The sequence below is a fragment of the Onthophagus taurus genome, chromosome 6 (genome assembly GCF_036711975.1).
Source record: "Onthophagus taurus isolate NC chromosome 6, IU_Otau_3.0, whole genome shotgun sequence".
NCBI classification, from domain to species: domain Eukaryota; kingdom Metazoa; phylum Arthropoda; class Insecta; order Coleoptera; family Scarabaeidae; genus Onthophagus; species Onthophagus taurus.
Window position 1 is genome coordinate 15,631,240 of NC_091971.1, and position 19,601 is coordinate 15,650,840.

The 19,601-nt window shown below is 32.2% G+C and overlaps 1 protein-coding gene across 4 annotated transcripts; it reads left to right on the forward strand.

The window, feature by feature from the left end:
* Positions 1 to 3,969: 3,969 nt before the first annotated feature.
* LOC111415907 (Adenylate kinase 1) lies at positions 3,970 to 18,875 on the forward strand. Of its 4 annotated transcripts, none has more exons than XM_023047795.2 (3): positions 3,970 to 4,013; positions 17,933 to 18,067; positions 18,182 to 18,875. In XM_023047795.2, the coding sequence occupies exons 1-3, from the start codon at positions 3,999 to 4,001 to the stop codon at positions 18,629 to 18,631; spliced, it is 600 nt and encodes a 199-aa protein (XP_022903563.1). In that variant the 5' UTR covers positions 3,970 to 3,998; the 3' UTR covers positions 18,632 to 18,875. The 4 variants fall into 4 exon arrangements, with proteins under 4 accessions (XP_022903563.1, XP_071052474.1, XP_022903562.1 ...); XM_071196373.1 differs by lacking the exon at positions 3,970 to 4,013 and adding an exon at positions 11,389 to 11,511; XM_023047794.2 differs by lacking the exon at positions 3,970 to 4,013 and adding an exon at positions 12,086 to 12,326.
* Positions 18,876 to 19,601: the final 726 nt, after the last annotated feature.

The window sequence follows — 19,601 nt, forward strand, 5'->3', positions numbered from 1 at the left end:
TTACAATTTTCGCCGATTAAGTTTTAAAAATTCGTATAAAATCCAGTTCTTGACGAAAAAGGTTAAAATAAAAGTCAAAGCACGTGCAAAGCAATTTAGATGTCTTACTTATAAGAACAATGGCATAAATTTTAAATGTACGATGCATATTTATAAAACAATTTGCAGACCCATTCTTGATTACGGAACTCCCATCTTCCTTAATATCAGCAAAAAGGCAACATCGTATCTAGAAGTAGCAGAAAAATCAGCAATTAGAATAATAAACAAACTTCGAAACCCCAGAAATCCCCTATTCAACCTCTGTAACAAACTCCTTTATGGAAAATTCCAAATTATTCCCATTACTCAACGAATATCTCTCCTCGCACAAAAAGCTTACAAAAATATGTCCTCAAACCCTTCTCCTCTTTTCCAATCCTCAAATTTTGACACTATTTACAAGAAAATCGTGGATTCCTAAAAGATGACTAATTTGTGTAACATGGACAGAAGGACCACGGTCGGTAGCCCGTTCCAGCTTCTAATTTAACTTTCAGTTTACATCGTATAATAATATTATTTAATTTTTAATTGTATTGTGATAAGCTGGAATAAATATCTTTCTCTCTGTTTCCAGTTCTTGAATATGAAAATTTCCCAAAGTATTAATAAGAGTGCCTCCTTCCAATGAACTAACACGTTTTGAATAATTACTTTCAGTTTTTGAGAAAACAATATTTGAAGTTTTGATAAAATTTCCGATGTTGCAATTTTCATCGATAACTTTCAAAATTTGCTATAAAATTAATTTCTTGAAGGATCCTTGTGGAAATATCGCCAGTTATTAATTAAAGCCTCCTCTTTTTAGAGTTGCTTCATTAGTTAAATCAGCATCAAAAAAGTTCATTGTGTATCTCGTATCCAAATAAGTTGACATATCTTATCAGCTTTCTTATTAATTTAATTTTTATTCAAATATCGCAATAATGTGGCAATATAGGTTATCATTTCAAAAATGCACCAGAAATTATAACCATAATGGCCGGATAGATCAAGTGGATATCCGACCAAAGGAGACCCTAAATAGGAGACCTTAGTCCCCTATTTATTACCCTGTGGTGATGTACTCTTCTTCTTTAAGCTTCTAGATAATACATGTGATTCGCCTTCACTCTTCAGTGGTATTAACATGCATGTTTACTGTTTTTGACTTTTTGTTCTTTACTCCGAATCCTCGAACCAAGGCTTTCTGGAGTTCCCCATACTTCGAATGACGAGAACCGCAGATAGACTGATATTAACCACTTTCGTTTTTCCTCTCTTACTCAGACGAGTACTGTTTCCCTCAGTTTATGAATAGCCTCGTACATGTCTGCTTGTACTTTGTTAATTTTTCGATATTTTGTTAACTCTTATATTAATTCGATTAATTGGAATATATAAGGAAAGAGAAAGTCTCCTGAAAGAGGTACTTTTTGGAAAATATTTTTTAGAGAGATAAGATTGGGCAAAAGCGAATTTAATTTTTCAAAAAATTCTTATGCTGTTGGTATATTTGTGCTTGTACTACATGAAATACAATAAAAGTGGCCGACTAGATACATCTAGAATAGATCATCTGGCTGTATGGAAAACCAAGCAGGACCACGTACTCTTTCTATTAATTCCTCTTTAATGTTACCTGCCAAGCTTTCTCCTTTATACTCCTTTGACAGTGTATTTGTGTAATTTCAGCTTTCCGCCAAGCATTGATGGCAGTAATATGTGGTTTACCTTTTTGAGTTATGAGTTGGGATTTCTTAAAGACCATTGTGGCTGCTATATTTGAGCCTTGTATGACAATATCTGGCACATTGCTTTAAATAATTTGGAATTGTTGTTCTTTCTACCTTAATAATCAATAGTTTCTTGTTGACACTTTAGGTGCTTCATTTTAAAATAGTTCCTTAATTTAGCTGATTTCATAGATCATTTATAGCACTGCGATCTCGACCTAACAGTTTCTAGGGACAGAAAAGTAAAACCAAAGGACAGATATTCCGAACTGTAGTGATAGACTTTCATTTTGACAGAAAAAGTAACTGAATAATTAAGTTTATAGGATAAATATTGTCCTTGTTGCCGTCACTGCTACATTTTAATGCAATTAGCTGAAGTGCCTTGCACTTAATGTTCTCAAAAATGTTACAACGTGTTTTCAGCGTTCTTTTTGGCAAAAATGTTAATCTATGTATACTACAAGTTTAACTGTTTGTTCAATGTATGTTAAAGAATATCATTCACATGTTATGATTTGAACCTTTACTGTTTTGTAACTTATATTGGGCATCGCTAAACTAGAGTAATCCCAGCATGGTGATGTTTCTGACTCTTGACGAAAGAAATTCTAAGTTTACAAGTAAAAATGACGTACATTTAAAGAAAATCACGTCTAGCATACCAATAATAGTTTAAATAGATTCCAGGCTTTTAAAACGTATAGATCTATCAACATTTCGAGGTTTAATTATAATAGGTCTTTTTTATATGCTTTAAATATTCAAGAAAGGATCAATATGTTGGAACTAATTAAGTAAGCTTACTTATACATATTACTAAAAACAAACTTGTTAATAGACTGGATACTACTTTGCAGAAAAGTTGAAGAAGACCAAGGTCTTTAATACAAATTTAATGACCGCAAGCGTTCTATATCATGAAAATGAAGATTTTCTGAAGAAAAACTATTTTATGTATGAATACCATTATACTCGTGATTTTTCTCTATCATTCCCAAGCTAATGCGATGGAAAGGGAAAATAGATATTTTAAACCATGATTATTCGTATTGAAAGACAGAAAACGTGTCACCTGAAATAAACGTTTATCTATTATACACAAGGGCTTCCTTATCTTTGGTCGACAGTGAAACCTAACCAGTCCAGAAAGGTTGACACCAGAAACACTCCTCTAAGTTTCTTATTCAGTCACTGAAGCCAAACCACCATGGCAAATGAAATAACTTTATTACTAAAATAACTCTTCGTTAGTGCAAACGTAAGTCTGAAGTATTCCTTTTCTCGTCAAGTGTTATTGGATTAATTTTTTGTTCTAAATTTTTATCAAGTTTGCAAAACTATCATACAAGTTTTACTATTTTTGTTAGTGGACAAGAGTCTAATAACTGGTTTTCTTTTGTTATGACTCTTTTTATTGCGATTTACCAGTCAAAAGAACAAACATGATATACTTGATTGAAAAAGCTGTAACTATTTTATAGGACAGCTTATCCTTACAAAAGCATACAAGAAAATGTAGCAAATTCTGTTGATCCATTTTGGAGATTTGAGTGAAATGCTACAGGATGGATGGTTTATTCTCCTTTAATAGGAAATAATATTGAGTTATGAACTATTTTATTTATTGACGAACATAAGTATATAATAAATAGATATGATTACGAAATCAATGTTTTATATGCATGTATACATACTGTCTAACGAAATGGATTTTAGATTTAGCTCAAACAGGTATTTGGAAAAAAGTTTTACAAGATAACCATCGCAATAACTCCTGTCATGAAAGCAGACCTAGTTGTAGCTCGTGAAGAGACCTTTCTTAAGAAGTCTGAAAGTTACAAGACATATGAATCAGTGGTTTTGAAAAGTGTCTTAAGCACATTTTTTTTAAATAGGGCGAAATGGGGTACTATATCATGGTTTGAAAATTCAGTATGTTTTGAAACATACTACTCTCGTTTGAGTAACTAGTGTCAGTGCCATAATTCCTTACTGCTAATGTTGTTAATATTTTTAGCTATTTAATACATAAATTTTATAATAACACGAAAAGAATGAAAGAAGGAAATCAAGTGTTAATTATAATTCAAATATTGACTTATTATCTATGGCATTGAAATTATTTGTACCACCCGGTAGTAGTACTGTCAACCCTTTATCGATCGATGACAACACAGCTTTTTCCCAGTACGAAAGCTCCTCACTTTCCGTACATAACCTAAAAGTCCAAGCTTTGAAATGCATTCAGAATTGGTAAGTTCTTTTTTAAATTATAAAAATTTCTCACTCAAAAAACATTTTAACATCTCATTATTAAGGATCAAAATTTATTTATTTATTCATTTTTAATCACAATTATCTTCAATTTATGTTTTTAATAAACAAGAACATATCTATAGAAATTATTTCAATTAATATTTAAATTCTTTTTTTTAATTAAAACTAAAATTATGTACTTTATAGAAAAATTATGAGTAGAAAATATTCTTTTAATCATACAACACAATAAAATTGTGTCAAAGGTAAATATATTATTTTCTCAGATCTAGAACATTTGTAGCTTCGTAACAACTCGTTATTTATTAATATGTGAAACCCTTTTGAAACCCTATAATTACGTTTCATGCGAACCAAACCGAAACTTAGATGTCGAAGTGGTTTTAAAATATTCATGCAGAAATGCGCGTCTTTCCGATCTGACCTCCTATTTGGTGGTCGCAATGAATTGCGGGGAACATTCTAAATTATTATTATAATAACCCTATAGACTAGTAGGAGTGGAAAGGGAATCCTTTCTACAAAATTCACAAGTGAATATGTCCAGGTGTTCAAGAAATTGAAACGTTAAATATTTAAGCTGAATCGGCCACGTAATAAAATCTGTTGATTAGGTTTGAAAAGCAACGAGCGAATTAAAAACATTATTAATTAATTAAAGAAAATAAAATAAATAATATTTGTTTAGAAATTATGAATGTGTTAAATTATTGGGTATTTCGTTAAGTTATCTATAATGAAAATTTTCCGTTTGCTTTAACAGCATTTTTAAAACTTTATCTGCTCTACGTAATATTGTTTATGTTGATAGTCAATAACCTCGTAGTTGAACTCACACAAAAATGTTTTCGAAATGAAAGACATTGAACTTATCATTTCATTTTTATTGTATATTATTTTTATTTCAATTTTCATTTCCATTTTTATAATTTTTGTTTTTAATTTTGAACTTGTTGTCTTCTACAGCAAAGTTAGAAATGTACTTCAAATAGATATTGAGCTGAAAATTCATCATGTAGTTCAAAAAAAAAAATAAGTAAAAGAAATAGATGTTTTACTACAGTTTTCAATCAGAGTGTCAAGGTCTCCATGTCCGACTCATCGATCTTGTTTTAAAGAACCCAAATCTCTTAGGTCAACTAACTGATCAGTAAAGTTCATCTAAGATATTACTCAATAAGTTACTCTTTGGATGGCGGTCTCAACATAGATGTGTATCATAATCATATGTTTATTCTGTTTTAAGTATTGTTTTATTTAATTTGTTAATTCAATCCACGTTTCTTTTCGGCAGTATAGAAAAATTATTTTTTGTGGACAAATTGCGTAGCTTTTAGAACAGCTTTACTCAGGAACAACATTTACATAGTTCATAATTGCCACCGAATTCACGATTTCTTGGAATTAGTAGCAAGATCCTCCATTGGAATACACTCCAAACAATTTTATTTAAGTCATTACTTTCAAAGAATAAAATTATTAACCAATATCAACGAACCCAACAAATAGAGTACGCAATTTACAAAAAAATAATAAACGAATTATAAATCAAAAGACGTAATAAGGCATAAAATGGATCAATAAGTCTACCTCTAAGGTAAAATATAATAAAAGATCCAACCATGTTTGAAGTAATGTGTAATTATTACTGTGATGCATCGTTAGGAATCGTTGTTCTTTCGTTAGAAATTGTTTAACAAAAAGAAAGAGCACAAGTCCGTAGCCAGGGATGGGACCTTCATTTTGGAATTTCAGTTATGGATATTAATCACTTGTGCTTCCATCCGTTCAAGTTTCCATTCTACAAAATAGCTAGTTGAATAAGGTGGTTTTATGTATTTTTCCATCATCTTTTTTTCCTCCACACTGAATTATTATATGTTTGGGATTAGTGGCCATGGATAATCATTTGTTATTGATAACTGTTGTTATTGTAGGCGAGGATCCCTTAAGATACGGTTACGTCTGGTTCCATTGTATTGTTGTTAACAAACGATACTCGCAACGAATTCTCTTCAATATTGATATATTTACTACTGGCTTCGCATAATATCTTTCTCGTTTTTCAGTATCTTATTGATAATTTGTGGAACTGTTAATATTACTGTTGTAATATTAGCATGATTCTAAATAAAGTCTGGCGCCTTTACAACATAGTTGTTGAATTAGATAACGCAACAATTTCAAAGAATAACGATATGTTGATTGGCTTATAGGGTCATCATAAATCCAATAGAACATACTTGGTGTACTTTAAGTATTCTACTTAAAATAACGACTTTGTAGCTTTCTTCTAAAGGACCGGAAGTGGTGACTATCATGAAAATATTTGAGATTGGAAGATCGGTATGCCAACAAACAAAATTTTAGAAACGTAAGTGTAGTGAAATCAAAAGAGGTAAAGTGAGATTTAAATTAATGTGAATGAAACAACACTATTTAGGCCCAATTTTACCACTTCTTGATAAATTTATCCCATAGCTAAATCCAGCTCTTACAATTAGCCAATGAGATTGCTTAAAACCGCCGTAACTATCCTCTAGATAGTTTATCAGGAAAATGGTAAAAGTGGCTTTATTTTTTTTATTTAACGTATAGTATTAAGACACTTCGAAAACGGAAATCATAATCAGAATATAAAATATACGAAAAAATAAAATAACAATAAAGTAGAATGAAATAAAATGACATAAAAACAATCACCATTACAATTACAATCATAGTCACGGTTCCGATTACAGACATTTAGTTCATTTATATGAGATATTGATTCTAGAATTGCCAACAGGAAATCTTTAGGTGGTCCATCATAGGCTGTCCCAGGACAACCTTCTATAACATGTTTCACGGTTTGATTTTTATCGCATTCGACGATCGGACCTACCATGCTGTTTAAAATTGACCAAGTTTTGCGTGGTAAATCAAAACCAAGAGGCTTTTGGGTAATACATAGGATCTGATTATTCTGCTTTGCTATCCATTCTTGATGCCAAGCGTTAGTCAGGTTGCACTATTATTGGCTATTTTAATCGGTAGCTTTTAATCGTATACTTGTACCCTCTCGCGAGGACACTTATGTGACACAGGTTTGAGGTTGGTATATGGCTCAGTACTGGGAGCCATTCCACTGCAGTAGATTTGATAACCTATGTGATCATGCTCATGGTATTACTGAACTGACCATCGATTGTGTGGACATGAGTAACACTAAAGTTACCAAACGCAAACGATTAATTTCAACCGAGCATTGTTCTATGAGCAATTTGTTTAGTAGCACTGATGTAGGAAATTCTTCTGCATAAAAAGAAGAATTCGGCTTAATCACTAAACTTGATACTGCGTGATTACCTATTGCTTGAAGTGATGGTACATTAAAAGCAGTGATGGGCTCAGGATTTACCCCGGCTCAGGGTAAATACCCAAACAGTACATATAAAAGTGATACAAGTAAAAATATAACCGATTCGGACAAAACTGTAGAGAAACATGATGAAATGGGCGTTGAAGACGAGAAATTGTCAACGATCGAAGACGTATTATAATCAGGTAACCACTGCTCATTCTTCATTCTTGCGACGATGATCCGCCCAGTTCCACTTGAGCCTTGTCACAATATTGACCACATCATTTACGCCAGTTCTTCTTCGTAGGTCTTCATTTCGTATGTGGTCCCTCAGGTTTACACCCAGCATCGACCTCTTCATCTTTCTTTGCGTTACTTTGAGCCTCCTGGTAATGGACACTGTTAATGTTAAAGCTTCGGAACCGTATGTCATAACCAAAGGAGGAAGCACGCATTGATTGAAAGCCTTTCTTTTCAAATATACACGAATATCGCTCATGAAGATGTCTCTAAGTTTCCTGGTATGCCCATGCGAGTATCATCCTTCTGTTTAGTTCGCTTGTTTGGTTATTATCTTTCGATACACGAACCTCATGGCCAAGATATATGGCTGCGATGCGAACCAACTGAGATGAGTTCTTTAAGGACAATAGTGGAAAAGACAAGCTTCAGATTCAGAGAATTGATGAAAGTGCAATATGACTAGAAAAGAATCAAACAACAAGAATTAATGAAGCGCAAAAACTGAATTTAGTCATTAATATTAGACTTATACTCAATTCAGGACATTCAAAGTTGTTTTTCAAGCATTAAAGAAATCGTTAAATATTTTCGAAGAGTATTACGTAAACGAGAATGGTCGGTAGTGAAAATATAAACTTTCTCGAAATATATGTACACTTTAAAGCTAATAACACCAGGAATGTGTATAAATTTGTTAGACAGTTAAGACAAAGGCACAAATCGCACACAGCTCTATGCTGAGATGGAACAGGAAAAATAATATGTGATAGTAAAATGAATAACATTTGGAAAAATTATTTCCAAAACCTATTAACCATAGAAACTGATTTGGAAATAGACAGCAATCCGTCACACCAAAGAAAGGATAGTGTCATGGAACCTATATCAATCAGTGAAGTTCAAAACGCAATCACTGCGTCAAAACATGGACAGGCATCTGGGATTTATAACATACCATCGAAAGTATTCAAGATAGAAGTGTTCATTATCACCAATATTGATGTTAGAGCTTGAAACAAGATTTGTCCTAAATTTTGTTGATATTTAGCCCGACTTTTGCACACACCTCCTGTATACGTTCAGCATCAGTTTCACCTCTCCAAGGCTATCCGAAATAAGGACTATATCGTCCGCGTAGCGCAAATTACTTAGGTATTGCCATCAATGTTTATACCTTTTTGGGTCCAATCCAGTTGTTTAAATACACTCTCCAGGACTGTGATGCACAATTTGGGTTCAACATTATATCGCCTTGTCTTACCCCACGCCCAATAGGTATTCGGTCAGTACTTTCATGCAATTTTACCGTCATTGTAGCATTCTTGTAAATGTTATAAATAAGTTTGGTGTATCGATAATGGACTCTGCATTCTTGAAGTATTTGCAAAACTGCCATGAACTCAATTTAAATCAAATTTTATAAATACCTCTAAATACCCATCTTGGGTAAAAAACCCCGGGTATATATCCAGGGAATTTTCCCTTGAAAATAAATACTCAGGTATTTAACAACACTGATTAAAAGTAACTCTTCGATTCTTATGAAAATGTTAAAAAATAGATTCTACTAATAGATTCTATTAAATAGATACATTTTCTTTGGCAACATATTCACATATTGTCAGAGATATCAGATAAATGTATACTTACTAATACTTTAGATGGAAGATGTATTATTATTTTTTAATAGACAAATACTTCAAAAAAATCAATATTTCATAGGAATCAACCTAAATTCCTTTTTGTTATTCCGTTATGTATAATTACATATCCAGCGTCTCGCCCACAAGTGACTTCGGTGAAGTAAATATAAACGATTTTTCATACAAGTGCACTTTTGGTTGAATTCCCAAGACATCAAAGGAACGATATCATTTAACATCACCGAGGTAGGGCCACTACCAATAGTATCCGCGTTACCTTCAAGCGATTTCGGCGATGTTGGTGGATATCGTTCATTTGACATCAAGTGAACGATATTATCTATTATATATCTATTAGTGTTTATGTCATTTTGCAAAAATATCTCTCAGCTTATTCACTTATTATACTCTTTCGACACACACTTCTGCCAATCTTTCTCTCAGCATCAGTAAACTGGTCTGTTTTGCACAAACTTCTCTGCCAGTGTGGATGTTATCATTTTTATGTAAAAACTTTGCTTACACTACTCTGTGGTAATGGAAATAATTTTGTAGTGCTTGCAGAAACTTAATTGCCAATATTCCTATTTTAGTTAATGCCAACAGTTCCTCTCGTTCTGCGAACATGCCCCCATTATTACAACAATTTCGGTGTAAGCGATAAATTCTTTCTGCCAATACTTTTATCAGTGTTATTTATAGAGTCAATACTCTGCCCTTTTTGCAAAAACTTCTCTAGTAGCGTTGGTGTTCTTCTCATTCTGCGGAATCATTGTGTTAGTATTAGTGACATTTTGTAAAAATATCACAATCGATATTCTTATTTCTCCGCAAAGATTTCCTTACCACCGCTTTTTGTCAGCTACAAATCTCGCTGTTAGTGTGGGTTCTAATCTTTATGCAGCAATTTTATCGTCAAAGTTCCATTTTTCTACAAGTTCTTTGTTAATACCAACTATTCTTCTGGTTTTACAAATGTTTCTGCCTACAATCTTTATCAATGTCAATATTCTAGCCACTTAACACAAATCTCTGTGTCCTTGTTGTACTATTCTTCTATTAATCATGATGTTTCTGGGCCTTGAAGTTACCAGATCGGCTTGAGGGGGCCATTTTCGAACGTCTTTCACTCCTCCAAATAGACATACCTCACTTGAAACTACATACATACAATCATGATGTTCATGACTTTTTACAGTATCTTGTTTGTAAGGTTGAGTGGTGCTAATTTTATATAAGAATAGAGAATATAAACAACAATAGAAATTTCTAGCTACATTAAACTGATGCGGCAAAGTCATGTATATATATGGAAACGGACTATAATAAACTAAACAGTCCATAAATCAACTCGTTTGACAGCGATGAATTTGCAAAAATGTATCCCTTAAGAAAAGTAGTTATATCATTTCCACTTTTAACCAATAATTACCCACATTAGCACAGACATGTTTAAGACTCGCCACAAAATTATCTCTCTGTGTAGATTATAAGTCAACGTGTATCCTATTATGTGTTGCTACATCATTCTCGAAAGAAAAGCCAGATATGTCATCTAATATTTAAAAAAACGGTGAATTGTGACTCGTGCATAGTCGGATCGTGGTTGGAACCAAAACAGTAACGTATTTTAACGTTTCCTTGTCTTGCTTTTGTAATAACAAGACATTCTTTGTTAGTGACAATTCTTTATTATCTCTGACATTCTGGAAACAGCTTCTTTATCAGTATTAGAATTCTCGTATGTTTGCAGAAATTTCTCTAGAAAGGATTTTTGTCTATTCTCATCTTTCTGCAATTTCATAACATAAACTCCTGTATCACTGTTAGTATTCTTATCGTTGTACAAAAACATTTCAGTAAGATTCTCTAGAAGTAAGGATGTTTTAAACTTTAATATTTATGACCTTAATGTTAGCAAATCTATGTATATAGTTCTATAAACTCCTGAAGATGACTAGAGTTCATGAAACCGATAGAATAAAAAAGAAATAAAAACAAATCTTATTATATTTTATTAGTTGGCAAGACTAAATTGTAGCTAACTTCACAACAAGTTTGACATTGTTTACATTGTGCAACTGTCAAATTCACAAAGTTTTTTTTAAATATTTTTAGATATTTCGTATTTTATACGATGAATCTGAGAAGGAAAGGGGATGAAAATCAAACTGACGAAGAGAAAATTATAGTCTACACAAACATGAAAGATATTTCTAATCAAACTTCAATCATTTCTGTCTCAGTAAGTCAAAAACATTTTTCATACATAAACATTGTTATTTTGAAAGTTCCAAATATCTAAAATTCCTAAAACAACCCGTAGCCAAAACAAATTTGTTTATTTCTATAATATATAGAGTAAAACTTAATAATTTAAATCTGATATAAAAATTACATCGAATTCGTTAATTTTCGAAAAAAACATGGATGTTTGTTTTGCTTCATTAATAATTTATTTATTTTTCTTTTAGATGTTTTTATGCGTCGTAAAGAAAAAAAACCTTTTGACCCTCGATCAAACAAAAAATTTTTGTGCAAAATCCAAAGTTCAATACCAGATTTTTCGATTTCGCGTCAATTAAAAGAAACGAAAGACGCAAAAGATTTTTGAAATGGTCTTTAAACACGACTTTATTTACGATTCTGTTCTTATCAATCACGTTTTTGTACGTCTCATTATCGCATTAAGCTTGCACTTTTCATGCTCGTGTTAAATGTTTTTATTGACGTTATTATCCGGGATTCTAGATAGTACTATTTTAATGACCTTTTAACCCCCCGCAAATATGTAAAATCTCTGAAACTGTCTTGCAGGCCGTAGTTGTAAATCAACTGTGATCAATCAATTTTCTATTATAACAAACGATGATTAAAGCTGTGGGGAAATTATTCCAAAAAACAGCAAAGTTGAAAAGTAGTGTGAAAGTGCTAAATTTTGTAACCGGTACAGTTGAAATATCAGCTCGGGTTTATGAATTGTTACCAAAATCTGATTGGACTAATAGAAATAAGCTTATTTATCCAGCTTATTTACCTAATTTATTAGCTAATTTAAAGGTATGTTCAAAATTAAAGTTGGAAATAAAGTTAATAGCTTTTCATGTTGGTTATGAAATTATTCATCATAAAGTCGATTAATCATAGTCGTGGTGGTAAATTATAGTTTCTTCGACAACTCATACGACTCTAAACCGTTTCGTACAATTAATATCATAAAGCTATAATCGATATAACTTGGTTTAGTATTCTTGTTGCGTGTCAGACACGTGTAAATGCCGGTAAAAAGTGGTGGTCACACCTGGGTGTGTTAATAAGGTCATCTATAAATCTTCAATTACTATTTCTGTTGAGGTGAACTTCCAAAATTTATAACTTGTATTAAAAGTTTTGTTCCCATAATTACTGTAATAAGTAATAAAACGTTACGCAGATGTAAAATTCACATCGTTATTTGGAATGTTCGAAGATAATTTGAGGAATTAATTCTTATTCTTTTAATACTCTTGTTAGTTATAATTTCCAATTTGAACCGGAGTATAAAACAAGAAACTTCCGTAATACTAAACGTTGTTTGAAATGGATATGACCTCTTTATGGATAGAACAGGCCCGGATTGGCTTATACAAAAAAAATTTCTACTGAATATGTACTGTATTACTATTCTTTTAATTACCGCACAAGTCAGAGTCTGCCTCGGACTACCAAAAATAGCGAAGTTTCACTCTTTCTCGTCTTGGTTGTAGGCTCACGCCTGTTATGGCCAAAAAATAACTGTTGATGGTTCATAATTCACAAATCTAAAATATAACTAGATTATTATTGCGCATATTTGTAAACCAAGTAATTCGTATTTATGTATATGTAGAAAGTTCCAAGTTCGGAGAGTTTGTCAGACTATGATGTCCAATACAGCTCTACAAAAGTTTCCATTCATGTAAACACCTGGTGATACATTTCATTTATAAAAAGATGAGTAGCATGTTTTGGTATATACAAAACTTTTTTTGACAAAGGCTTATTGAACATAATTAAAAATGAAACTAATACATATGCCAAACAGCAGTCAGAAACTTCATCAAATTAATGGACACCTATTTTTAAAAGTGATGTGAATATTTAGCCCATTTTTGATAACAAACAAAAAAAAAGTTCATCTTTATATATACCTCCTGGACTAAACACTAGAGTAAGCAGAATACAATCATAGAAAAAGGAAAACTTTGAACGAAATAGCAATAGTCAAGAAATCCTGAAGATAAGATTATATTAAATGACGCTATGCATTTAAAAAGTGAGGTTCGGCAGACAAAACTGAATCTCTGTTTAACTTAGACATATAATCAATGATAATGGTACTGATTGCTCTTTTTGGAAAGCTGTAAGACTTAAAATCCCTATAATATAGATCCATCCAGTTAGAAACATTGAAGGGAATAGATAATAATATTCAAAAAGCAAAAGTTTTTACAAATCATCTAGAACAAACCTTTAAACCAAATGACGATCAGGGAGAAGAACCAGAATGGAATGAACTATTTCAGGAACAAGAAACAATCACAGACGTCATCTAAAGAAGTGTACACTAAGATAAAAGAAAGTGTTAACTCCAAGAATCCGCAAGCTTTTGTCTTAATAATTGGGGAAGTATTGAAAAAGCTCCCTAGGATCACATTCAGATATGTTTCCATATTCTGGAAGATGGCTGAAATCATAATGATAACGAAACCAGGAAAACATTATCATGAAGTAGCATCTTACAGACCAATATCATTACTGCCAGTAATAGGCTACGGAAATTATTTTAAAAAGAATAAATCCATTGGCGCCAAGAGATTAATTTCGCAGCTGCAATTCATCTTCAATCCACAAGTCTCTAATAATAATAGAAAGAATATTAGAAGAAAATATGTTGTGTTCTACAATATTTTTAGATGTAGCACAATCTTTTCATAAAGTATAGTTTGATAATTAATTAGAAACTAAGAAAATACCTACTGAAACAGTTGTCTGAAATCCTACATAATAAAGCATGTCGTAGCTTACTTGGAACTAAAATCCATTAAAGCTGGTGTATCTTAGAAAATGGTGATAAGGGCCGGTCCTACTTTTTATATACATGCGATATACCCTAAATAGAAAACATAACCATTGCCACTTTTGCTGATGACATAATGAAGAAGAAACTGTTAAGCAATAAGCAGGAGACAATAGAATAAACAGTTGGATTAAAAAATGGAAAATTAGACGAAACAAAACAATCTTATAAACAAATATAACGCCTGATACAAAACTCCACTGGAAAGCACACGTTAAAAGAAAAGGCAGGGGTTCGAAATAAGATGCAGAAATGGCTAATACGGAGATATTTCATAATCTCTTTGTATAATAAGCTATTGCTGTATAAAAAATATTAAAATCCGTATAGACACATGGCATCCAGCTGTGTAGACCAAACTATCAGAAAATTTATTAAGAGTCATGAGGAAAGGCTGTATCATCATGTTAACATCGAGAACATCCAGATACTTGATAATACAGAACTAGAAAGGAGACTCAAAAGACACAAACCGTTTGAATGAGTGTAGTTGCTGTTAATGTTATGAAAAAGGAAAGCTTGACTGTGTAACTTCAGTGTACTTTAAATGACAACCCCTAATGAACGCTAATTAGTTGCCTCAGTTGTTATCACATTTAGTAAATTAAGTTGGGTTTAATTTGCTCATTGGTCATGCTTGCCAAAAAAGCATGGCCAAAAAATCTGTACTTGGTCCTTACAAATATATCATTGTTGACGAAAGATTCATTTTATGCAAAGGTCAAACGATATAATCCTATGAAACAATTTCGTTTAGGCACCAATTTTTATTGTTTGTACAAATCAAAACAAGATATTTGTATTCATCAATAATTTATACTGGTAAAGGAACAATAATAGGATGACAAAGATAAAGGTTGCTGCTTGACAACAGATAACTTCTATACAACTACAGAAGCTAATTTCCTTACTTTACATAAATAGGTATGTATTAAACGATGCAGAAAATCTGAAAAGATTTTGAAGGAATTAAAAAAAAGAGAAAGTATTGATTTTGAAAGAAGGAATTTTATGGTTATGACAAGGCGTGATATAAAAACAAGAAATTTAATTGCAAAACTTGAAATAGTCGCAAATTAGAACGACACAATGGGAAAATTTGATAGTTTAGATCAGCAATTTCATAACTATCCTGAGTTAAGACATCTGTTTACAATTCATTTATACTTTGTGATCTATATGGTGGAAGGCAATCTCATTTAGAATAAATTTTGTCAAACGATGCACGAAAGACCAACAAATTTTGGTCACAAGACGTTGCGCAGTGTACTGCAATAAAGATAATCAGAGAATAAGGAAGAGGAATAAAATCTGGTATTATTGTAGAACATGTAACAAATGGTTATGTGCTGTACCTTGTTTCATGATATTACACTTGTTTTAAACCTATTGGTTTTTTGAATGTTGAATTCGTAGTCGAAATTTGTCTTGTGATGTGACCAACTGCCCTTCATTTGGGTGATCTACCTGGTGTTCTTTCATTTATCTTCTTCGTTTCTCTACATATCGTTTCCTGAGGTGTATATTTCTTATCCTCTAGTCTTAGCCAGGATTCTTCGCAACGTTTTCATTTTGGCTCTTTCACTCTTAGTTTTGATCATATTTACGCATTCCTCTAGTCTGTATGTAATGATATAACTTATGCAAGTTTTATAGGTTTTCATCGTGCTGCCTATTCGCATATACTGATTTGACCAAACGATTTCTCTTCAGCATCCTGATAAAGATATGGATTCTTAAGTATTTGCTGGATCATGACTAATCAAAATATCCAGTCCAAAATATTTGAGCTAATTGACTTGATCGATGGGCACAGCACAAGTTTGCATCTAATCAGTTCTTTGGCGGTTGTCATGACTTATTGATTCAGTTCAGCTGTTACTCTTACTCGATAGAATTCAAAGAGCTATAACATTGTCTGTGTAGTACATCATAGAACTTTATCCTTGCTCACTGCATAGTCCAAGTTCAACAACGTGTATAATTTTGTCCATTATCAGAATAAACAAGAATGGGCTTAAGCTGTCCCCTTGTCAAATTCCACCTTCTTCTTCTTTCTCTTGTCCCCATTTATACCGTACGGTGTTGGGTTTTGGATCCATCTTCTCATCTCTGGCCATAGTCCGTACTTCGGTGAGTTTCTTCCCTCTTCTTAATCTTTCCCTCCTATTGGATTCTTGGTCTACCACGCTTTCTCTTTCCTTTTGGCCTCATGTTGAATATTTTCTTAGGTGCTCTATCTTCTTTCATTCGAAGCAGATGACCACACCAACCTAGTTGTTTTCCCTCTATTTCCTATGCCAGGGGGTTTAAACTTAGTTCTTCTGGTTTTCCTCAATATCTTGCGTAGGTACTTCATCTCTGCTGCTGTTTTCGATTTGGGCTTGTCTAACATCGTCCAAGTTTCTGACCCATAATTATGTGGGTAGCTGTTTATTTGATAGTGTTGCACTTGCTTCCATCTCAAATCATCAAATTCCACCTAAAGTCAAAATATGAACGTTTATGAGCTCGCCTGTTTTAATTTTTGTTACCGGTGTTAGAATTTAGATTAGTTTTACAATGATAGATGGAGTTCCTTTCTCAATTAGTAATCTCAGAATTAACGAAACAGATATTTAAATATTTATTTTAACTATTTAATAACAAATAGCGTCTGTTGATGACCCATTTTTTAATTTTTTACCTTAATGGGTTAAGGAAGTTAATGTGTTTTTGTAATTTTTTATTCGGTGCAATAAATCATTCGCTTTTCTTATTTACATAAGTAAACAACTGTCCTAACATAAAGGAATGATCCATTAATCAAAATGTTCAAAAACTATTTCTTATGTTTACCCAGAAAAGTCGAAGTAAGAATTTTCAATAATTTAAAACTAAAATACATCAATTGTAAGTAAATTTGTTTAAATGCAAGCTATGGTCCGGCCCTGTTGTTTGAAAACGAGTGAGTTGTTGCATAAACCAACACGTAATAAATGCAATGAGTTTTTTCGTGTATTATTCCAAGTTTTAAAACGTTTAGATTCGCCAGATTCTGTACGTTATTTCGGAATAGAATCACCATCACGTGGTATTTTATGATCCCTCTTTTATATTTCGCGGCATTAGATCGAAAATTTTCAGTAGAGACCCACTCGGTTCTATATCTGTACCAAATTAAAACGAATTGGCATACTAACCCATTGCCATTGAAATTTTTACTGTGTGTACACGTTTAATTTCGTAATGGTGAGTTAATTTTGTCATTTTTTTTCATAAAACAGCGAATATTTACTTTTATTTTTGGATTTATAAAAATAGATTTTTTTTTCTTCACAACAAGATCATAATACTTAAATATAACAGTAATTAATCGAGATTTATCTAAAAATTTAACAAAAATATTTTAAAAATGATTATTTTTATTAATTTAAATTTTTGGAAAAAGCAAGTTAATAAAAAACTTAATTTATTGGCTCCCAAAAACTTTTGTAACGAAAATAGCTCATTTATGTAATCAAAAAATCATTTCTATCTTTATCGAATGTTAATCCTTTTAACGAATTTTATTCTATTATGTTTACAGAGTCAACCAAAAATCGACGTCCCCATAATATGGGTTTTGGGTGGACCCGGTTCTGGAAAAGGAACCCAATGCGAAAGAATTGTGCAAAAATATGGATTTGTACATTTATCATCAGGTGACCTTCTTAGAGATGAAGTAAGTAGTCCAAAAAAATATTTATTATCTGCCAACAAGTATTACATACATATACTGATGGTGGGAGTGTAGATCATAGCGTAATTAGATTCTTAAAAATTTATTTTGTTCTAGGTTAAAAGTGGTTCACCAAGAGGAAAAGAATTAACAGCAATAATGGAAAGTGGCGCTTTAGTACCTCTAGAAGTTGTTTTAGAGCTCCTAAAAGAAGCCATTTATAAAAATCTATCAAACGCAAAAGGTTTCCTCATTGATGGGTATCCAAGAGAAAAAGAACAAGGTGTTTTATTTGAAAAAACTATAGGACCAGTGGATGTCATTTTATTTTTTGACGCATCCACCGATACTTTGGTGGAACGACTTTTAAGCAGAGGAAAGACTTCAGGGCGAGTTGACGACAACGAAGAGACGATAAAAAAGAGACTAAATACGTTTGTTACGCACACCGACGCCATAGTGAATCATTATTTAGATAAATTGAAGAAAATCAATGCGGAAAGAGCCGTTGATGATATTTTCGGGGAAGTTGAGTCATATTTAGATCCGTTGGTTACAAAGGCCTAAGATTATTATTCTGATAAATAATTCGTTGTTGTTTTGATTCAAAAATGATAAAAACACAAAATATTTTAAGAAAATTAATACAAAACATGATATAAAAGCACACAGATGAATCGAACAATTGATGAATTTTAATGTTAAGATTTTTGCAATAATATTTATTGACTAGATATAAGCACAATGTTATCGTTATTAATTGTTGTAATTTATTTTAAATTTTAAAAATATACTAATTAGGTAATTTAAAGTTTTGTTTTAAATATCCAATCTTTAACAATGGCACAATATCAAAAAGAACTCTATTTAAGAAATTAGGTGGCCCATCATCTTTGTCTCAAAAGCCGAGAAACAGCTCTTCGTAAAAGTCGCTGTTGATGCCTGATGGCGTTTATCTTGGTGTTCCGATTAATGAAAATCAACGGCTTTTTCTCAGTGGCGCAGATGCTGGACAAAACCATCACAGAAGCAGGAAAATGGCTGCAATTGTTGATTTTTGCAGCAGCGGTCTTCTGCTAACTCTTTTTGAGTTGTTGACGTTGGTTCTGGCACGAGTGGAAAAATCTCATCAGTGAAGAAAACTTCTGATAAATGAGCACCCACAATCAGGCGAATCATTCGGCGAGAATTTTCCAATCATTTCAGCTTCATTGTATCGTTGAGGAAATGGAGACAACCGATCTTGTAGCTTCGAAACGTTAACTTTCTTCTAACGATGTTCCAAGTGCTACGGATACTGACACCAAGCTCCCTTGCTATTTTCTTGAACGTTTATCAAGTCAATCCTAAAGCACTCTAGCTAAGCAATATAATTATTGTATAAAATTAAAAATAATAAGAAAATCTTGATAAAACTGACCTCCGACGAAGTCATTAGAACAGAACTTTATATTCGAGAATTTGTTAAATACTACAATTTCATCACATTACATAGAAGATAAATTATAGTATGCGTGTTAACTACACACATTTGTTC

What these genes read in the sequence shown, in the direction of transcription:
- LOC111415907 (XM_023047794.2), top strand. Translation starts at nt 12,135, where the DNA reads ATGATTAAAGCTGTGGGGAAATTATTCCAAAAAACAGCAAAGTTGAAA. An exon ending in ATTTATTAGCTAATTTAAAG is followed by an intron (nt 12,327 to 17,932) that starts GTATGTTCAAAA and finishes TTATGTTTACAG; the next exon opens with AGTCAACCAAAAATCGACGT. An exon ending in GTGACCTTCTTAGAGATGAA is followed by an intron (nt 18,068 to 18,181) that starts GTAAGTAGTCCA and finishes ATTTTGTTCTAG; the next exon opens with GTTAAAAGTGGTTCACCAAG.